General features: G+C 52.9%; 1 protein-coding gene across 2 annotated transcripts in view; it reads right to left on the bottom strand.

Annotated features, from left to right (window-relative positions):
• Nucleotides 1–23,325, bottom strand: part of lsr (lipolysis stimulated lipoprotein receptor) — a 47,332-nt gene that overhangs the window by 5,995 nt on the left and 18,012 nt on the right. For both annotated transcript variants that reach the window (XM_072468829.1, XM_072468830.1), the window contains 3 exons: nucleotides 14,360–14,506; nucleotides 13,251–13,430; nucleotides 3,778–3,831 (listed from right to left, as the gene is read on the bottom strand). In XM_072468829.1, coding sequence (XP_072324930.1) covers nucleotides 3,778–3,831; nucleotides 13,251–13,430; nucleotides 14,360–14,506 — 381 coding nt within the window. The remainder of the gene's footprint in view (nucleotides 1–3,777; nucleotides 3,832–13,250; nucleotides 13,431–14,359; nucleotides 14,507–23,325) is intronic.

The following is a 23,325-nucleotide window of genomic DNA, read 5'->3' as shown; positions in this document are numbered from 1 at the left end:
ACACCCCCCAGACAGGCACGGCCCAGCCCCACACACCCCCAGACAGGCACGACCAGCCCCACCCCCCCAGACAGGCACGGCCAGCCCCACACCCCACAGACAGGCACGACCCAGCCCCACACCCCCCAGACAGGCACGACCCAGCCCCACACCCCCCAGACAGGCACGACCCAGCCCCATACCCCCCAGACAGGCACGACCAGCCCTACACCCCCCAGACGGGCACGACCAGCCCCACACCCCCCAGACGGGCACGACCAGCCCCACACCCCCCAGACAGGCACGACCCATCCCCCACACCCCCAGACAGGCACGCCCCACACCGCACCGCCATACATACACAACCCACATCCACACCGCCAGACATACACGACCCACCCCCATACTCTCCGGTCAGGCTCGACCCCCCAGACAGGAACGACCGACCCCCACAGAGGCACGGCCCATCCCCCACAACCCAGGAGACAGACACGACCCACCCCCACACCCCCCCAGACAGGCACGACCTACCCCCACACCCCCCAGACAGGTACGACCAGCCCCAACATCCCCCGGACAGGCGCGACCACCCCCCTCCCGACAGGCATGACCCACACTGATACCCCCAGACATACGGGTCGGCGAGCGGCCGAGGGCAGTCGGGAAGTGGCCGAGGGCGGGTCGGGGAGTGGCCGAGGGCGGGTCGGGGAGCGGCCGAGGGAGTTGGGGAGTGGCCGAGGGAGTTGGGGAGTGGCCGAGGGAGTTGGGGAGCGGCCGAGGGAGTTGGGGAGCGGCCGAGGGAGTTGGGGAGCGGCCGAGGGAGTTGGGGAGCGGCCGAGGGAGTTGGGGAATGGCCGAGGGAGTTGGGGAGTGGCCGAGGGAGTTGGGGAGTGGCCGAGGGAGTTGGGGAGCGGCCGAGGGAGTTGGGGAGTGGCCGAGGGAGTTGGGGAGTGGCCGAGGGAGTTGGGGAGCGGCCGAGGGAGTTGGGGAGCGGCCGAGGGCGGGTCGGGGAGCGGCCGAGGGCGGGTCGGGGAGTGGCCGAGGGCGGGTCGGGGAGCGGCCGAGGGAGTTGGGGAGTGGCCGAGGGAGTTGGGGAGTGGCCGAGGGAGTTGGGGAGTAGCCGAGGGAGTTGGGGAGTGGCCGAGGGCGGGTCAGGGAGTGGCCGAGGTAGCGGCCGAGGGAGTTGGGGAGCGGCCGAGGGAGTTGGGGAGTGGCCGAGGGAGTTGGGGAGCGGCCGAGGGAGTTGGGGAGCGGCCGAGGGAGTTGGGGAGTGGCCGAGGGAGTTGGGGAGTGGCCGAGGGAGTTGGGGAGCAGCCGAGGGAGTTGGGGAGCGGCCGAGGGAGTTGGGGAGCGGCCGAGGGAGTTGGGGAGTGGCCGAGGGAGTTGGGGAGTGGCCGAGGGAGTTGGGGAGCGGCCGAGGGCGGGTCGGGGAGCGGCCGAGGGCGGGTCGGGGAGCGGCCGAGGGCGGGTCGGGGAGTGGCCGAGGGCGGGTCGGGGAGCGGCCGAGGGAGTTGGGGAGCGGCCGAGGGCGGGTCGGGGAGTGGCCGAGGGCGGGTCGGGGAGCGGCCGAGGGCGGGTCGGGGAGTGGCCGAGGGCGGGTCGGGGAGTGGCCGAGGGCCGGTCGGGGAGCGGCCGAGGGCCGGTCGGGGAGCGGCCGAGGGAGTTGGGGAGCGGCCGAGGGCGGGTCGGGGAGTGGCCGAGGGCGGGTCGGGGAGCGGCCGAGGGCGGGTCGGGGAGTGGCCGAGGGCGGGTCGGGGAGCGGCCGAGGGCGGGTCGGGGAGTGGCCGAGGGCGGGTCGGGGAGTGGCCGAGGGCGGGTCGGGGAGCGGCCGAGGGCGGGTCGGGGAGTGGCCGAGGTAGCGGCCGAGGGAGTTGGGGAGTGGCCGAAGGCGGGTCGCGGAGTGGCCGAGGGCGAGTCGGGGAGTGGCCGAGGTAGCGGCCGAGGGAGTTGGGGAGTGGCCGAAGGCGGGTCGCGGAGTGGCCGAGGGCGAGTCGGGGAGTGGTCGGGGAGTGGCCGAGGGCGGGTCGGGGAGTGGCCGAGGTAGCGGCCGAGGGAGTTGGGGAGCGGCCGAGCGAGTTGGGGAGTGGCCGAGGGAGTTGGGGAGTGGCCGAGGGAGTTGGGGAGCGGCCGAGGGAGTTGGGGAGTGGCCGAGGGAGTTGGGGAGTGGCCGAGGGAGTTCGGGAGCGGCCGAGGGAGTTGGGGAGCGGCCGAGGGCGGGTCGGGGAGTGGCCGAGGGCGGGTCGGGGAGCGGCCGAGGGCGGGTCGGGGAGTGGCCGAGGGCGGGTCGGGGAGCGGCCGAGGGCGGGTTGGGGAGCGGCCGAGGGCGGGTCGGGGAGTGGCCGAGGGAGTTGGGGAGTGGCCGAGGGCGGGTTGGGGAGTGGCCGAGGGCGGGTCGGGGAGTGGCCGAGGGCGGGTCGGGGAGCGGCCGAGGGCGGGTCGGGGAGTGGCCGAGGGCGGGTCGGGGAGCGGCCGAGGGCGGGTCGGGGAGTGGCCGAGGTAGCGGCCGAGGGAGTTGGGGAGTGGCCGAAGGCGGGTCGCGGAGTGGCCGAGGGCGAGTCGGGGAGTGGCCGAGGTAGCGGCCGAGGGAGTTGGGGAGTGGCCGAAGGCGGGTCGCGGAGTGGCCGAGGGCGAGTCGGGGAGTGGTCGGGGAGTGGCCGAGGGCGGGTCGGGGAGTGGCCGAGGTAGCGGCCGAGGGAGTTGGGGAGCGGCCGAGGGAGTTGGGGAGTGGCCGAGGGCGGGTTGGGGAGTGGCCGAGGTAGCGGCCGAGGGCGAGTCGGGGAGTGGCCGAGGTAGCGGCCGAGGGAGTTGGGGAGTGGCCGAGGGAGTTGGGGAGTGGCCGAGGGAGTTGGGGAGTGGCCGAGGGGGTTGGGGAGTGGCCGAGGGAGTTGGGGAGTGGCCGAGGGAGTTGGGGAGTGGCCGAGGGAGTTGGGGAGTGGCCGAGGGCGGGTTGGGGAGTGGCCGAGGTAGCGGCCGAGGGAGTTGGGGAGTGGCCGAGGGAGTTGGGGAATGGCCGAGGGAGTTGGGGAGTGGCCGAGGGAGTTGGGGAGTGGCCGAGGGAGTTGGGGAGTGGCCGAGGGGGTTGGGGAGTGGCGGGGTTGGTGAGTGACCGAATGGGAGTCTGATGGGGACGGAATGTGAGACACTCCTCCACACACACACACACACACACACACACACACGCACACACGCACACACGGTGTTCAGACAAATGTAGCCTGTATCAGCACCGATCAGTCTGCCGCTGAGTTGTGTGCTATACTGGTGTGAACCACAAGTTCCTAATTTCTCACCAGAACTGAGAGTTTAAAGTTGTTGATGGAAACCTGGTGATTGTTACCATGGTTCTGTTGCTTGGCAATGAGTGGGGAAAAAAGTAAAAATAATTGAAGGGAAGTGGAGAAACCAGTTTCGGAGAGTGGAATGTTTGAAAGCAGAACATACAAAGAGGGACATGAAAGAGTTAGAGGAACTCAGGGTGAGACCTGCACCGTGTCGATCAGCGTATCTCCCAGATATCAACTGAAGAAAGCTCACAGGAGGCAGACAGTCTCAGGAAACAGAGGCAGAGTCACTGCTCCTCGAACCTGTCACATAATAGGTCCCAGCACATTACTGAAACAGTGTGAGCTCCATTTTAACCTAACCATTGACACCCAGTTGAAATCCTCTCCAAGAAATTCAAACATACAAAATAGGGTCGCACCTGCCCTCACACTCAGTGTAAACAAGCGTGCACACTCACACTCAGTGTAAATGGGGTCACACAGTGTAAACGGGGTCACAGCAATATTCACTCACCAGAACTCGCTGTGTCCTGCTCGTGCAGGAGGGGAACCCGACTGTTGTCTCCAACTGTAAACGAGGAAAGAATGAAACAGAGGCTAATTAAATAGTGTAAAACACCGCAACCAGACAGAAACATCACTGCCCATAACCTACTGCTTCAGTAATCCAGGGTCTGCTACCGAGCAGCACTCCAACAGCAGTGACACACACCTCCAAACTTCTCCACCTTTCATGAAACCTCTGCCCAGCTTCAAACACTCACTCAACACTCAACTCACCGTATTTCACACCAGGGTGGCCCCATCCCCAGACACCCAGGCCATAACCTCCCCAACCTCCAGACTCCCAGGCCATAACCTCCCCAACCTCCAGGCCATAACCTCCCCAACCTCCAGACTTCCAGGCCATAACCTCCCCAACCTCCAGACTCCCAGGCCATAACCTCCCCAACCTCCAGACTCCCAGGCCATAACCTCCCCAACCTCCAGACACCCAGGCCATAACCTCCCCAACCTCCAGACACCCAGGCCATAACCTCCCCAACCTCCAGACTCCCAGGCCATAACCTCCCCAACCTCCAGACACCCAGGCCATAACCTCCCCAATCTCCAGACACCCAGGCCATAACCTCCCCAACCTCCAGACTCCCAGGCCATAACCTCCCCAACCTCCAGACTCCCAGGCCATAACCTCCCCAACCTCCAGACTCCCAGGCCATAACCTCCCCAACCTCCAGACCATAACCTCCCCACTCACCGACACCCAGCCCATTATGGGCAGCACGGTGGTTAGCACAATTGCTTCACAACACCAGGGTCCCAGGTTCGAGTCCGGCTTGGGTCACTGTTTGTGCGAAGTCTGCACATCCTCCCAGTGTGTGTGGGTTTCCTCCGGGTGCTCCGGTTTCCTCCCACAGTCCAAAGACGTGCAGGTTAGGTGGATTGGCCATGCTAAATTGTTCATAGTGTCCAAAATTGCCCTTAGTGTTGGGTCGGGTTACTGGCTTATGGGGATAGGGTGGAGGTGTTGACCTTGGGTAGGGTGCTCTTTCCAAGAGGCGGCAGACTCGATGGGCCGAATGGCCTCCTTCTGCACTGTAAATTCTATGAACCTCCCCAACCACCTACGCCCAGCCCATAACCTCCCCAACCACCTCCAGACTCCCAGCCCATAACACCCCCACTTCCCACCCAGACTCAACAATCCACAACCCCCCCCACCCCCAGACACCCAGTACCTAACCCTCCCACCCCCCGACACCCAGTACCTAACCCCCCCACCCCCAGACACCCAGTACCTAACCCCCCCACCCCCAGACACCCAGTACCTAATCCCCTCACCCCCCGACACCCAGTACCTAACCCCCCCACCCCCCGACACCCAGTACCTAACCCCCTCACCCCCCAGACACCCAGTACCTAACCCCCCCCGACACCCAGTACCTAACCCCCCCACCCCGACACCCAGTACCTAACCCCCCCCCCCCCCCCCCGACACCCAGTACCTAACCCCCCCACCCCCAGACACCCAGTACCTAACCCTCCCACCCCCAGGCACCCAGTACCTAACCCCCCCAACCCCCAGACGCCCAGTACCTAACCCCCCCACCCCCCGACACCCAGTACCTAACCCCCCCCACCCCCCCAGACGCCCAGTACCTAACCCCCCCCCACCCCCAGACGCCCAGTACCTATCCCCCCCACCCCCCAGACACCCAGTACCTATCCCCCCCCACCACCCAGACACCCAGTACCTAACCCCCTCACCCCCAGTACCTAGCCCCCCCACCTCCAGACACCCAGTACCTAACCCACCCCACCCCCAGACACCCAGTACCTAACCCCCGCCACCCCCTGACACCCAGTACCTTACCCCCCCCACCCCCAGACACCCAGTACCTAACCCCCCAGACACCCAGTACCTAACCCCCTCACCCCCCGACACCCAGTACCTAAACCCCCCCACCCCCCGACACCCAGTACCCAACCCCCCCCCACCCCCAGACACCCAGTCCCTAACCCCCCCCACCCCCAGACTCCCCGTCCCTAACGCCCCCCTCACCCCCGGACTCCAAGTCCATAAGCCTCCCCCCATCCCTAGACTCCCAGTCTGTAACTGCCTCCACCTCCGGGCTCCCAGTCCATACCCACTCTCCCCTCCAGGGCTCCCAGTCCGTAGCCACTCTCCCCTCCAGGGCTCCCGGTCCATACCCACTCTCCCCTCCAGGGCTCCCAGTCCGTACCCACTCTCCCCTCCAGGGCTCCCAGTCCGTACCCATTCTCCTCTCCAGGGCTCCCAGTCCGTACCCACTCTCCCCTCCAGGGCTCCCAGTCCGTACCCACTCTCCCCTCCAGGGCTCCCAGTCTGTACCCACTCTCCCCTCCAGGACTATCATCTCAGCCAGTAACCCCTGGACTCTGGTTAATAATCACCTTGGTTACTGCTGAGACTCTGCTTACTGCGGAGACACTAGTTAATATCACCTTGGTTACTGCAGAGACGTTAGTTAATATCCCCAGGTTATTGCGGAGTCTCTGCTTACTGCAGAGACATTACTTAATATCACCTTGGTTACTACTACCTGGTTAGTATCGCCCTGGTTAATATGGAGCCCCTGGTCCTGAGGCCTTCGTTAATATCACTCTTGTTATTACAGACACACTGGTTAGTATCACCTTGGTTACTGCTGGGCCCTGGTTAATATCACCCTGTTTGGTGGTCATAATAATCTTTATTAGTGTTGCACTGTTGCTTCACAGTGTCAGGGACACCGGGTTCGATTCCCAGCTTGGGACACTGTGCGGATTCTGCACATTCTCTTTTTTAAAAAATATATTTATTCAACATTTTCAACAGATTTTCAACAATCCCCCGTTTCCCCCCCCCCCCCCCCCAACAAAAAGAAAGAAACAAGAACACAACAATCAAACATTATACAAAAATTATACATTGGATTTCCCCATATACAATAACACCCCATATGACATTTAAAAGCACCACTAGGGAAGCCCCCCCCACCCACCCAATCGCCCCCCCCACCCACCCAATCGCCCTCCCAAAAGAACCCCCCCCCCCCTCCCCTGGGCTGCTGCTGACCTCCTCCTAACGCTCCGCGAGATAGTCTAGGAACGGTTGCCACCGCCTGAGGAACCCCTGCACAGACCCTCGCAAGGCAAACTTTATCCTCTCCAGCTTGATGAACCCTGCCATGTCATTGATCCATTCTTCCACACTAGGGGGCTTCGCATCTTTCCATAATAGCAAAATCCTCCGCCGGGCTACCAGGGACGCAAAGGCCAGGATACCGGCCTCTTTCACCTCCTGCACTCCCGGCTCGGCCGTTACCCCAAATAGTGCCAACCCCCAACTCGACTTGACCTGGACTTTCACCACCTTGGACATAGTCCTCGCGAAACCCCTCCAAAACCCATACAGTGCCGGGCACGACCAGACCATATGGACATGATTTGCTGGGCTTCCCGAGCACGTCCCACATCTGTCCTCCACCCCAAAGAACCTGCTCAACCTCGCCCCTGTCATATGCGCTCTGTGAGTAACTTTGAACTGTATTAGGCTGAGCCTGGCGCAAGAGGAGGAAGAATTAACCCTACTCAGGGCATCAGCCCACAAACCCTCATCTATCTCCTCCCCAAGCTCCTCCTCCCACTTGCCCTTTAACTCCTCCACCGAGGCTTCCTCCTCTTCCTTCAGCTCCTGGTAAGTCGCCGAAACTTTGCCTTCTCCAACCCATACACCCGAAATCACCCTGTCCTGAATCCCCTGTGCCGGGAACAGCGGGAATTCCCTCACCTGCTGCCTCACAAACGCCCTCACTTGCATGTATCTGAAAGCGTTTCCCGGGGGTAGCCCAAACTTCTCCTCCAGCGCCCCTAGGCTCGCAAACGTCCCATCGATGAACAGGTCCCCCATTCTTCTAATCCCTGCCCGATGCCAGCTCCGAAACCCCCCATCCATCCTTCCCGGGACGAACCGATGATTCTCCCGAATCGGGGACCAAACCAAGGCTCCCACCTCGTTCCTGTGTCGCCTCCATTGCCCCCAGATCTTCAGCGTCTCCGTCACCACCGGACTCGTGGTGTACCTTGTCGGCGAGAGCGGCAGCGCCCTCAGGCTCGTGCCCACACAGGACGCCATCTCTAACCTCTTCCACGCCGCCCCCTCTCCCTCCATTACCCACTTACGGATCATCGCCACATTGGCTGCCCAATAATAGCCGCACAGATTCGGCAGACCCAGCACCCCCCCCTGTCCCTGCTACGCTCCAGAAACACTCTCTTCAACCTCAGGGTCTTATTCGCCCACACAAAACCCATGATGCTCCTACTTACCCGTTTGAAAAAGGCCTTGGGGATCATAATGGGAAGGCACCGGAACACAAAGAGAAATCTCGGGAGGACCGTCATTTTGACCGACTGCACCCTACCCGCTAGTGAGAGTGGCAGCATAGCCCATCTTTTAAAATCCTCCACCATCTGCTCCACCAACCGTGTCAAATTGAGCTTGTGCAGGGCCCCCCAGCTCCTAGCTACCTGGATCCCCTGGTACCGAAAGCTCCTTTCCGCCCTCTTCAGCGGTAGCTCGTCTATCCCCCTTCCTTGGTCCCCTGAATGCACCACAAAGAGCTCACTCTTCCCTACGTTGAGTTTATACCCCGAAAAGTCCCCAAACTCCCTTAGGATCCGCATGACCTCCGCCAACCCCTCCACTGGATCTGCCACATACAGCAACAGGTCATCAGAATACAACAACACCCAGTGTTCCTCTGCACCCCAGACCAGTCCCCTCCATTTCCTGGACTCCCTTAGTGCCATGGCCAAAGGCTCAATTGCCAATGCAAACAACAAGGGAGACAGGGGGCACCCCTGCCTCGTCCCCCGGTACAGCCGAAAGTACTCCGACCTCCGCCGATTCGTAGCCACATTCGCCACCGGGGCTCTATATAGCAGCCTGACCCAGCTGATGAACCCCTCCCCGAACCCAAACCTCCGCAACACTTCCCAAAGATACTCCCACTCCACCCGGTCAAAGGCCTTCTCCGCGTCCATAGCTGCCACTACCTCCGCTTCCCCCTCCACCTGGGGCACCATAATCACATTGAGGAGCCTCCGCACATTTGTATTTAGCTGCCTACCCTTCACAAATCCAGTCTGGTCCTCATGGATCACCCCCGGGACACAGTCTCAATTCTCATAGCCAGCCCCTTTGTCAGCAACTTAGCATCAACATTGAGGAGCAAGATCGGTCTATACAACCCATATTGCAGTGGATCCTTGTCCTGCTTCAGGATCAAAGAAATCAGCATCCTAGACATTGTCGGGGGCAAGGTCCTCCCCTCCCTCGCCTTATTGAAAGTCCTCACTAGCAACGGGCCCAACCGGTCCACGTATTTCCTGTAGAATTCAACCGGGAAGCCATCCGGCCCTGGGGCCTTCCCCGCCTGCATGCTCCCCAATCCTTTAACCAGATCCTCCAGCCCAATCGGCGCCCCCAAACCAGTCACCACCTCCTCCTCCACCCTCGGGAACCTCAGCTGATCTAAGAATCGTCCCATCCCCTCCTCCCCCGCTGGGGGCTCAGACCTGTACAGATCCCCATAGAAGTCCCTAAATACCTTTTATTCTCACCGCACTCCGCACCGTATTCCCCCCTCTATCCTTAACTCCACCAATCTCCCTCACTGCCTCCCTCTTACGAAGCTGGTGTGCCAGCATCCGACTCGCCTTCTCCCCATACTAATACGTCGCCCCCTGCTCTTTCCTCCACTGTGCCTCTGCTTTCCCTGTGGTCAACAGGTCGAACTCCGTCTGGAGGTTCTGTCGCACCCTGAGCAGCCCCTCCTCGGGGGCCTCTGCATACCTCCTGTCCACCCTGAAAATCTCCCCACCAACCTCCCCCTCCCCTCTCTCTTCTCCCTGTGGACCCTAATGCAGATTAGCTCTCCCCTGACCACCGGCTTGAGTCACCACTAGATGAATGTGCTAAATTGGGGGAAGGCTAATTATAACATTAGGCGGGAACTGAAGAACATAGATTGGGGACGGATGTTTGAGGGCAAATCAACATCTGACATGTGGGAGGCTTTCAAGTGGCAGTTGAAAGGAATACAGGACCGGCATGTTCCTGTGAGGAAGAAAGATAAATACGGCAATTTTCGGGAACCTTGGATGACGAGTGATATTGTAGGCCTCGTCAAAAAGAAAAAGGAGGCATTTGTCAGGGCTAAAAGGCTGGGAACAGACGAAGCCTGCGTGGAATATAAGGAAAGTAGGAAGGAACTTAAGCAAGGAGTCAGGAGGGCTAGAAGGGGTCACGAAAAGTCATTGGCAAATAGGGTTAAGGAAAATCCCAAGGCTTTTTACACGTACATAAAAAGCAAGAGGGTAGCCAGGGAAAGGGTTGGCCCACTGAAGGATAGGCAAGGGAATCTATGTGTGGAGCCAGAGGAAATGGGCGAGGTACTAAATGAATACTTTGCATCAGTATTCACCAAAGAGAAGGAATTGGTAGATGTTGAGTCTGGAGAAGGGGGTGTAGATAGCCTGGGTCACATTGTGATCCAAAAAGACGAGGTGTTGGGTGTCTTAAAAAATATTAAGGTAGATAAGTCCCCAGGGCCTGATGGGATCTACCCCAGAATACTGAAGGAGGCTGGAGAGGAAATTGCTGAGGCCTTGACAGAAATCTTTGGATCCTCGCTGTCTTCAGGGGATGTCCCGGAGGACTGGAGAATAGCCAATGTTGTTCCTCTGTTTAAGAAGGGTAGCAAGGATAATCCCGGGAACTACAGGCCGGTGAGCCTTACTTCAGTGGTAGGGAAATTACTGGAGAGAATTCTTCGAGACAGGATCTACTCCCATTTGGAAGCAAATGGACGTATTAGTGAGAGGCAGCACGGTTTTGTGAAGGGGAGGTCGTGTCTCACTAACTTGATAGAGTTTTTCGAGGAGGTCAATAAGATGATTGATGCAGGTAGGGCAGTAGATGTTGTCTATATGGACTTCAGTAAGGCCTTTGACAAGGTCCCTCATGGTAGACTAGTACAAAAGGTGAAGTCACACGGGATCAGGGGTGAGCTGGCAAGGTGGATACAGAACTGGCTAGGCCATAGAAGGCAGAGAGTAGCAATGGAGGGATGCTTTTCTAATTGGAGGGCTGTGACCAGTAGTGTTCCACAGGGATCAGTGCTGGGACCTTTGCTCTTTGTAGTATATATAAATGATTTGGAGGAAAATGTAACTGGTCTGATTAGTAAGTTTGCAGACGACACAAAGGTTGGTGGAATTGCGGATAGCGATGAGGACTGTCGGAGGATACAGCAGGATTTAGATTGTCTGGAGACTTGGGCGGAGAGATGGCAGATGGAGTTTAATCCGGACAAATGTGAGGTAATGCATTTTGGAAGGTCTGATGCAGGTAGGGAATTTACAGTGAATGGTAGAACCCTCAAGAGTATTGAAAGTCAAAGAGATCTAGGAGTACAGGTCCACAGGTCATTGAAAGGGGCAACACAGGTGGAGAAGGTAGTCAAGAAGGCATACGGCATGCTTGCCTTCATTGGCCGGGGCATTGAGTATAAGAATTGGCAAGTCATGTTGCAGCTGTATAGAACCTTAGTTAGGCCACACTTGGAGTATAGTGTTCAATTCTGGTCGCTACACTACCAGAAGGATGTGGAGGCTTTAGAGAGGGTGCAGAAGAGATTTACCAGAATGTTGCCTGGTATGGAGGGCATTAGCTATGAGGAGCGGTTGAATAAACTCGGTTTGTTCTCACTGGAACGAAGGAGGTTGAGGGGAGACCTGATAGAGGTATACAAAATTATGAGGGGCATAGACAGAGTGGATAGTCAGAGGCTTTTCCCCAGGGTACAGGGGTCAATTACTAGGGGGCATAGGTTTAAGGTGAGAGGGGCAAGGTTTAGAGTAGATGTACGAGGCAAGTTTTTTACGCAGAGGGTAGTGGGTGCCTGGAACTCGCTACCGGAGGAGGTAGTGGAAGCAGGGACGATAGGGACATTTAAGGGGCATCTTGACAAATATATGAATAGGATGGGAATAGAAGGATACGGACCCAGGAAGTGTAGAAGATTGTAGTTTAGTCGGGCAGCATGGTCGGCACGGGCTTGGAGGGCCGAAGGGCCTGTTCCTGTGCTGTACATTTCTTTGTTCTTTGTAGCACAGAGTTCTTTGTTCAGCACCTCCCAGACTATCCCCACCTGCACATTCTCCGTGTCTGCGTGAGTTTCCTCCGGGTGCACCGGTTTATTAATAATAATCTTTATTAGTGTCACAAGTAGGCTTACACTGACACTGCAATTAAGTTATTGTGAAAATCCCCTCGTCGCCGAAAGACGTGCTTGTTAGGTGAATTGGACATTCTGAATTCTCCCTCAGTGTACCCGAACAGACGCCGGAGTGTGGAACCTAGGGGCTTTTCACAGTAACTTCATTGCAGTGTTAATGTAAGCCTACTTGTGACACTAATAAAGATTATTATTATATCACCCTGGTTACTACTGTGGCCCTGGTTAATATCACCCTGGTACCGGGCAGCATGGTGGCACAGTGGTTAGCACTGCTGCCTCACGATACCAAGGATCCGGGTTCGATCCCGGCCCCGGGTCACTACCCGTGTGGAGTTTGCACATTCTCCCCATGTTTGCGTGGGTCTCATCCCCACAAACCAAAGATGTGCAGGATAGGTGGATCGGCCATGCCAAATTGTCCCTTGATTGGGGGAAAAAAAAGAATTGGGTACTCTTTAATTTAAAAAAAAAAGAAAATACATCACCCTGGTTACTGCTGAGACCTTGGTTACTATCTCCCTTGTTAGTACAGAGACCTTGGTTACTACCACCCTGGTTAATATCACCCTGGTTACTGCTGTGGGCCCTGGTTACTGCTGTGGGCCCGTACTGCTGTGGGCCCTGGTTAGTATCACCCTGATTACTGCTGAGACACTGATCAGTCTAGAGAAATGGACAGTTACTAACAAACCAAAACTGCTGTGAAAGACGAGTTAGAACCTGCTGACCTGCACAGAACTCAGTGACTAACTGTAGGTGTGAAGTTAATATGATAACCACACAGTCCTTAACGATTACATGTTGTAGCTACAGACTCAGATTGTGGTAATCTCGGAACTGGCTGTCCCCAGTCTGATCATCCAGAACATTAAATGTCCTCAGCTCGCCACAGAGGGACCAGGACATGACCCACACCACACAATCACCCCTCCCCCAGCACACAGAGTCTTAATCACCCCTCCCCCATCACCCAGACTCTTAATCACACAACCCCCCGCCCCAGCATCTAGAGTCTTAATCCCCACCCCACCCACAGTCCCCCAACGGCCAGGTATTAATATTCCCCCCCCCCCCCCCGAGCGCCCAGAGTCTTCCGCCTCCCATCCCGTAACCAGAGTATCCAGTCTTCAGGTTTTTTTTACTTCTCTCGACTGATTACCTGAGCTAGCTCCATCGAAATCAGATCCATATCCTCCGTTAAACTGAGTCATTGGGACCATGACTGGGAGTGGGGGCTGCATCTTTGCCTGACTGGGGTGGGAGTATACACTAGCAGCGTAGGAGCTGGGGGCATAGATGCTCGGAACTCCAGCTGTGGCTGCTTTACCGGCCTGATAAACTGGAGAGAAAGAGAACAGATTTAAATATTCACATCCTCCTGAAAAATCACACCCAGAGACACAATGAAGAAATGTTGGTGTCTCCCCCTGAACTTCAACAGTTACACAGGAACAGGAGGAGGTAAATTCAACCTCCTCGAGCCTGTTACACAGGAACTAGAGGTGGCCCATCCAGCCCCTCAAGCCTGTTGCACAGAAACTGGAGGAGGCCCATTCAGCTCCCTTGAGCCTGTTACACAGGAACAGGAGGAGGCCCATCCAGCCCCTCAAGCCTGTTGCACAGAAACTGGAGGAGGCCCATTCAGCTCCCTTGAGCCTGTTACACAGGAACAGGAGGAGGCCCATTCAGCCCCTCAAGCCTGTTGCACAGGAAAAGGAGGCCCATTCAACCCCCCTCAAGCCTGTTACTGAGGAACAGGAGGGCGGCACGGTGGCACAGTGGTTAGCACTGCTGCCTCACAGTTCCAGGGTTCCGGATTCAATTCTGGCCTTGGGTGACTGTCTGTGCGGAGTCTGCACGTTCTCCCGGTGTCTGCGTGGGTTTCCTCCGGGTGCTCCGGTTTCCTCCCACAGTCCAAAGATGTGCAGGCTAGGTGGATTGGCGAGGCTAAATTGCTCCTTAGTGTCCAAAAGGTTAGGTGGGGTTACTGGGTTATGGGGATAGGATGGAGGCATGGGATTAAGTAGGGTGCTCTTTCCAAGGGCTGGTGCAAACTCGATGGGTCGAATGGCTTCCTTCTGCACTGTAAATTCTATGAGGAGGAGGCCCATTCAGCCTTCTCAAACCACAGGAACAGGAGGGGGGTCCATTCAGCCCCCTGAAGCCTGTTACATAGGAACAGGAGGGGGCCCATTCAGCCCCATCAAGCCTGTTGGTTGAGGAACCAGAGTTGGGCGCAGGAGGTCAGAGTGGAAAAATGTTACTCACGTGCCCACGGGCAGCAGCATTTCTCTGGACAACATGGACATCGGACGTAGCAGCAGCAGGTGTGAGGGCAGCATTGGCACCAACAAACCCCAATCAGAATCAAGAGGACGATGAAACCGAGTACCACCAGCACCACAAACAGCCAATCTGAGGGGGAAGAGAGATACAAGGTTACCGACCAGGAAATGGCCCCAGTCCTACACAAAACCCCAGTCAGTCTCGGGGCCCCTCTCCCAGGCAAGGACTGCCATTGAACACTGGGTCCTAAACTCAAGTGTCAAGACGTTTGTGCAATTACTGTGATCAGTTTCCATCTCACATTCCAAATGGCTCGTTGCACCAAAATACATTTTCAATATCTGCAAGTTCTACATTGAATGTCCAACAACCGCATCATGCAGGCTGCACCTTGGACATCCCACATTCCAGACTCACTCTCCACGCACCTCACTGCCACGCCAATTATGGGATAAACCCGCCTGCTTCACTGATGTACCATTAGGGAAGGTATTCTGCTCCTCGCAACCCGGCTCATCCGTATTCGAATCCAGGCTCACTGCTCCGAAATGGCCAAAAGAGACACTCAGTTCAGGGGCAAATAGAGATGGGCAGTAAATGCTGGCCTTGCCAGCGAGGCCCCCACCCCATGAAAATTTTTAAAATCATATATACTAACTACATGGGCTCTGCACATCATATATATACAGACGCCATACACCATGGGGTGGCACAGTGTTTAGCACTGCTGCCTCACAGCGCCAAGGACCTGGATTCAATTCCAGCCTTGGGTGACTGCGTGGGTTTCCTCTGGGTGCGCCGGTTTCCCCCCACAGTCCAAAGATGTGCAGGTAAGGTGGGGTAATGGGGTTGTGGAGGCAGGGCAGTGGCCCTAGGAGGGGTGCTCTTCCAGATGGTTTGTGCAGACTCGATTAGCCGAATGGCTTCCTTCTGCACTGTAGGAATTCCATGGTTCTATTCGCTGACTCTTTGGTGGGATTTACCGAACAACTTGCCGCCTGTTTAATGCCGGCTGAGGCGGCCCGCCAGAGAGATTTACCAACCCCACCATTGTCAACGGGAATTCCCGGTGACTGCACTGCTCATCGCTGGGATATCCATGCGCCGGCATGGGACCAGAATATCCCATCGGAGTGAACAGCGGCAAATCTCGCCCAACATCTTCACCACACAACATACACACAGATTATGGGTGCAATCTCACGGGAAGGTTTCCAAGGAGAGTAGTGAGCGAGAATTGCCGGGTGTTTGCCGATGGCCGACACGGCAAGACTGCCAACGGTATCTAATGCCAATGATGCGCCACGGGCATCACGTCGGAAATGTCTGTCCCGCCGGTTGACTCACCTGGACCACGCCCGCTAACGAGGGGGAGCAGCACTTAAACTGATCTGACAGAGCATACCCCAGACAGCACGCAGCCATGGCACTGCACAGACCGGCCCCACGATTCAGAGGTGCTGACCTGACCAGACTGCAGTGGAGTCCAGATGGGGTACCTTGTTCCCCCGGGGGGGGGAGGGAGGGTCAGCCACAGGGCAGCCAGTGCCACCACAGTCAGAGGGATTTAAAGTGACCTGCACCCTATTACCACGGACACGGCTCTGTCCTGGGGGTGTGCTGTGGGAAGGACAGCCAGCCACTGAAGTTACCCCTGGTATGGGGAACCGATCGGTGCCCAGCGTGGATCCCGATTCCGGCCTCTCCTGAGATTTAACCGGCTCGTGCTGATTTGCGCCCGGCGTGGCCCTGCCAATAGATCGCGCCCTATACCTACACCATACAGCATGTACTGACTATACCTACACCATACAGCATGTACTGACTATACCTACACCATACAGCATGTACTGACTATACCTACACCATACAGCATGTACTGACTATACCTACACCATACAGCATGTACTGACTATACCTACACCATACAGCATGTACTGACTATACCTACACCATACAGCATGTACTGACTATACCTACACCATACAGCATGTACTGACTATACCTACACCATACAGCATGTACTGACTATACCTACACCATACAGCATGTACTGACTATACCTACACCAGACAGCATGTACTGACTATACCTACACCATACAGCATGTACTGACTATACCTACACCACACAGCATGTACTGACGATACCTACACCACACAGCATGTACTGACTATACCTAAACCATACAACATGTACTGACTATACCTACACCATACAGCATGTACTGACTATACCTACACCACACAGCATGTACTGACGATACCTACACCACACAGCATGTACTGACTATACCTACACCACACAGCATGTACTGACTATTCCTACACCACACAGCATGTACTGACTATACCTACACCACACAGCATGTACTGACTATACCTACACCATACAGCATGTACACAGACTATACATACACCATACAGCATGTACTGACTATACGTACACCACACAGCATGTACTGACTATACCTACACCATACAGCATGTACTGACTATACCTACACCACACAGCATGTACTGACTATACCGACACCATACAGCATGTACTGACTATACCTACACCATACAGCATGTACTGACTATACCTACACCATACAGCATGTACTGACTATACCTACACCACACAGCATGTACTGACTATACCTACACCATACAGCATGTACTGACTATACCTAAACCGTACAGCATGTACCGACTATACCTACACCATACAGCATGTACTGACTATACCTACACCATACAGCATGTACTGACTATACCTACACCATACAGCATGTACTGACTATACATACACCACACAGCATGTACTGACTATACCTACACCATACAGCATGTACTGACTATACCTAAACCGTACAGCATGTACCGACTATACCTACACCATACAGCATGTACTGACTATACCTACGCCATACAGCATGTACACAGACTATACCTACACCATACAGCATGTACTGACTATACCTACACCATACAGCATGTACTGACTATACCTACACCATACAGCATGTACACAGACTATACCTACACCATACAGCATGTACTGACTATACATACACCATACAGCATGTACCGACTATACCTACACCATACAGCATGTACTGACTATACCTACGCCATACAGCATGTACACAGACTATACCTACACCATACAGCATGTACTGACTATACATACACCATACAGCATGTACTGACTATACATACACCATACAGCATGTACTGACTATACCTACACCACACAGCATGTACTGACTATACCTACACCATACAGCATGTACTGACTATACCTACACCATACAGCATGTACTGACTATACATACACCATACAGCATGTACTGACTATACATACACCATACAGCATGTACTGACTATACCTACACCATACAGCATGTACTGACTATACCTACGCCATACAGCATGTACACAGACTATACCTACACCATACAGCATGTACTGACTATACCTACACCATACAGCATGTACTGACTATACCTACACCATACAGCATGTACTGACTATACCTACACCATACAGCATGTACACAGACTGTACCTACACCATACAGCATGTACTGATTATACATACACCATACAGCATGTACTGACTATACATACACCATACAGCATGTACTGACTATACCTACACCATACAGCATGTACTGACTATACCTACACCACACAGCATGTACTGACTATACCTACACCATACAGCATGTGCTGACTATACCTGCACCATACAGCATGTACTGACTATATCTACACCATACAGCATGTACTGACTATACCTACACCATACAGCATGTACTGACTATACCTACACCATACAGCAAGTACTGACTATACCTACACCATACAGCATGTACTGACTATACCTACACCACACAGCATGTACTGACTATACCTACACCACACAGCATGTACTGACTATACCTACACCATACAGCATGTACTGACTATACCTAAACAATACAGCATGTACTGACTATACCTAAACCATACAGCATGCACTGACTATACCTACACCATACAGCATGTACTGACTATACCTACACCATACAGCATGTACTGACAATACCTACAACATACAGCATGTACTGACTATACCTACACCATACAGCATGTACTGACTATACCTACACCAGACAGCATGTACTGACAATACCTACACCATACAGCATGTACTGACTATACCGACACCATACAGCATGCACTGACTATACCGACACCATACAGCATGCACTGACTATACCTACACCATACAGGATGTACTGACTATATCTACACCATACAGCATGTACTGACTATACCTACACCATACAGCATGCACTGACTATACCAACACCATACAGCATGTACTGACTATACCTACACCATACAGCATGCACTGACTATACCTACACCATACAGCATGTACTGACTATACCTACACCATACAGCAAGTACTGACTATACCTACACCATACAGCAAGTACTGACTATACCTACACCATACAGCATGTACTGACTATACCTACACCATACAGCATGTACTGACGATACCTACACCACACAGCATGTACTGACTATACCTACACCATACAGCATGTACTGACTATACCTAAACAATACAGCATGTACTGACTATACCTAAACCATACAGCATGCACTGACTATACCTACACCATACAGCATGTGCTGACTATACCTACACCATACAGCATGTACTGACAATACCTACACCATACAGCATGTACTGACTATACCAACACCACACAGCATGTACTGACTATACCTACACCATACAGCATGTACTGACTATACCTACACCAGACAGCATGTACTGACTATACCTACACCATACAGCATGCACTGACTATACCTACACCATATAGTATGTACTGACTATATCTACACCATACAGCATGTACTGACTATACCTGAACAATACAGCATGTACTGACTATACCTAAACAATACAGCATGTACTGACTCTGCCTACACCATACAGCATGTACTGACTATACCTACACCATACAGCATGTACTGACTATACCTACACCATACAGCATGCACTGACTATACCTACACCATACAGCATGAACTGACTATACCTACACCATACAGCATGTACTGACTATATCTACACCATACAGCATGTACTGACTATACCTACACCATACAGCATGTACTGACTATACCTACCCCATACAGCATGTACTGACTATACCTACACCATACAGCATGTACACAGACTATACCTACACCATACAGCATGTACTGACTATACCTACACCATACAGCATGTACTGACTATACCAACACCATACAGCATGTACTGACTATACCTACACCATACAGCATGTACTGACTATACCTACACCATACAGCATGCACTGACTATACCTACACCATACAGCATGTACTGACTATATCTACACCATACAGCATGTACTGACTATACCTACACCATACAGCATGTACTGACTATACCTACACCATACAGCATGCACTGACTATACCTACACCATACAGCATCTACAGACTATATCTACACCATACAGCATGTACTGACTATACCTACACCATACAGCATGTACTGACTTTACCTACCCCATACAGCATGTACTGACTATACCTACACCATACAGCATGTACACAGACTATACCTACACCATACAGCATGTACTGACTATACCTCCACCACACAGCATGTACTGACTATACCTACACCACACAGCATGTACAGAGACTATACCTACACCATACAGCATGTACACAGACTATACCGACACCAGACAGCATGTACACAGACTATACCTACACCATACAGCATGTACACAACCTATACCTACACCAGACAGCATGTACACAGACTATACCTACACCAGACAGCATGTACATAGGCTATACCTACACCATACAGCATGTACAGACAAAGCAATCCATAATACTGCATGTACACAGATTATGCTACACCATACAGAATGTACACAGACTATATTTACACCATACAGCATGTACTGACTATACCTGCACCATACAGCATGTACTGACTATACCTACACCATACAGCATGTACACAGACTATACCTACACCAGGCAGCATGTACACAGACTATACCTACACCAGGCAGCATGTACACAGACTATACCTACACCATACAGCATGTACTGACTATACCTACACCATACAGCATGTACACAGACTATACCTACCTCACAAAGCATGTACACTGACTATACCTAAACCATACAGCATGTACACAGACTATACCTACACCACACAGCATGTACAGAGACTATACCTACACCATACAGCATGTACAGAGACTATACCGACACCAGACAGCATGTACACAGACTATACCTACACCATACAGCATGTACACAGCCTATACCTACACCAGACAGCATGTACACAGACTATACCTACACCAGACAGCATGTACATAGGCTATACCTACACCATACAGCATGTACAGACAAAGCAATCCATAATACTGCATGTACACAGATTATGCTACACCATACAGAATGTACACAGACTATATTTACACCATACAGCATGTACTGACTATACCTACACCATACAGCATGTACTGACTATACCTACACCATACAGCATGTACACAGACTATACCTACACCATACAGCATGCACTGACAATACCTACACCATACAGCATGTACTGACAATACCTACACCATACAGCATGCACTGACTATACCTACACCATACAGCATGTACTGACTATACCTACACCACACAGCATGTACTGACTATACCGACACCATACAGCATGTACACAGACTATACCGACACCAGACAGCATGTACACAGACTATCCCTACACCATACAGCATGTACACAGACTATACCTACACCAGACAGCATGTACTGACTATACCCACACCATACACCATGTACTGACTATACCTACACCACACAGCATGTACTGACTATACCTACACCATACAGCATGTACTGACTATACCTACACCATACAGCATGTACTGACTATACCTACACCATACAGCATGTACACAGACTATACCAACACCATACAACATGCACTGACAATACCTACACCATACAGCATGCACTGACTATACCTACATCACACAGCATGTACACTGACTATACCTAAACCAGACAGCATGTACAGAGACTATACCTACACCAGGCAGCATGTACACAGACTATACCTACACCATACACCATGTACTGACGATACCTACACCACACAGCATGTACTGACTATACCTACACCATACAGCATGTACTGACTATACCTAAACCATACAGCATGTACTGACTATACCTAAACCATACAGCATGCACTGACTATACCTACACCGTACAGCATGTACTGACTATACCTACACCGTACAGCATGTACTGACAATACCTACACCATACAGCATGTACACAGACTATACCTACACCATACAGCATGCACTGACAATACCTACACCATACAGCATGCACTGACTATACCTACACCATACAGCATGTACTGACTATATCTACACCATACAGCATGTACTGACTATATCTACAACATACAGCATGTACTGACTATACCTACACCATACAGCATGTACTGACTATACCTGCACCATACAGCATGTACTGACTATACCTACACCATACAGCATGTCCACTGACTATACCTACACCATACAGCATGTACACTGACTATATCTACACCATACAGCATGTACGGACGATACCTACACCATACAGCATGTACACAGACTATACCTACACCACACAGCATGTACTGACTATACTTACACCATACAGCATGTACTGACTATACCTACACCATACAGCATGTACTGACTATACCTACACCATACAGCATGTACACAGACTATACCTACACCATACAGCATGTACTGACTATACTTACACCATACTGCATGTACTGACTATACCTACACCATACAGCATGCTCTGACTATATCTACACCATACAGCGTGCACTGACTATATCTACATCACACAGCATGTACACTGACTATACCTAAACCATACAGCATGTACACAGACTATACCTACACCACACAGCATGTACACAGACTATACCTACACCATACAGCATGTACACAGACTATACCTACATCACACAGCATGTACACTGACTATACCTAACCCATACAGCATGTACACAGACTATACCTACACCACACAGCATGTACACAGACTATACCTACACCATACAGCATGTACACAGACTATACCGACACCAGACAGCATGTACACAGACTATACCTACACCAGACAGCATGTACTGACTATACCCACACCATACACCATGTACTGACTATACCTACACCACACAGCATGTACTGACTATACCTACACCATACAGCATGTACTGACTATACCTACACCATACAGCATGTACTGACTATACCTACACGATACAGCATGTACACAGACTATACCTACACCATACAGCATGTACTGACTATACTTACACCATACAGCATATACTGACTATACCTACACCATACAGCATGTACATAGGCTATACCTACACCATACAGCATGTACAGACAAAGCAATCCATAATACTGCATGTACACAGATTATGCTACACCATACAGAATGTACACAGACTATATTTACACCATACAGCATGTACTGACTATACCTACACCATACAGCATGTACTGACTATACCTACAACATACAGCATGTACACAGACTATACCTACACCATACAGCATGTACTGACAATACCTACACCATACAGCATGTACTGACTATATCTACACCATACAGCATGTACTGACTATACCTACACCATACAGCATGTACTGACTATATCTACACCATACAGCATGTACTGACTATACTTACACCATACAGCATGTACTGACTATACTTACACCATACAGCATGTACTGACTATACCTACACCATACAGCGTGCTCTGACTAAACCTACACCATACAGC

The sequence above is a fragment of the Scyliorhinus torazame genome, chromosome 12 (genome assembly GCF_047496885.1).
Source record: "Scyliorhinus torazame isolate Kashiwa2021f chromosome 12, sScyTor2.1, whole genome shotgun sequence".
Classification (NCBI taxonomy): domain Eukaryota; kingdom Metazoa; phylum Chordata; class Chondrichthyes; order Carcharhiniformes; family Scyliorhinidae; genus Scyliorhinus; species Scyliorhinus torazame.
The sequence above is the reverse complement of the archived record's forward strand: the minus strand, read 5'-3'. Positions and strand labels throughout refer to the sequence as shown.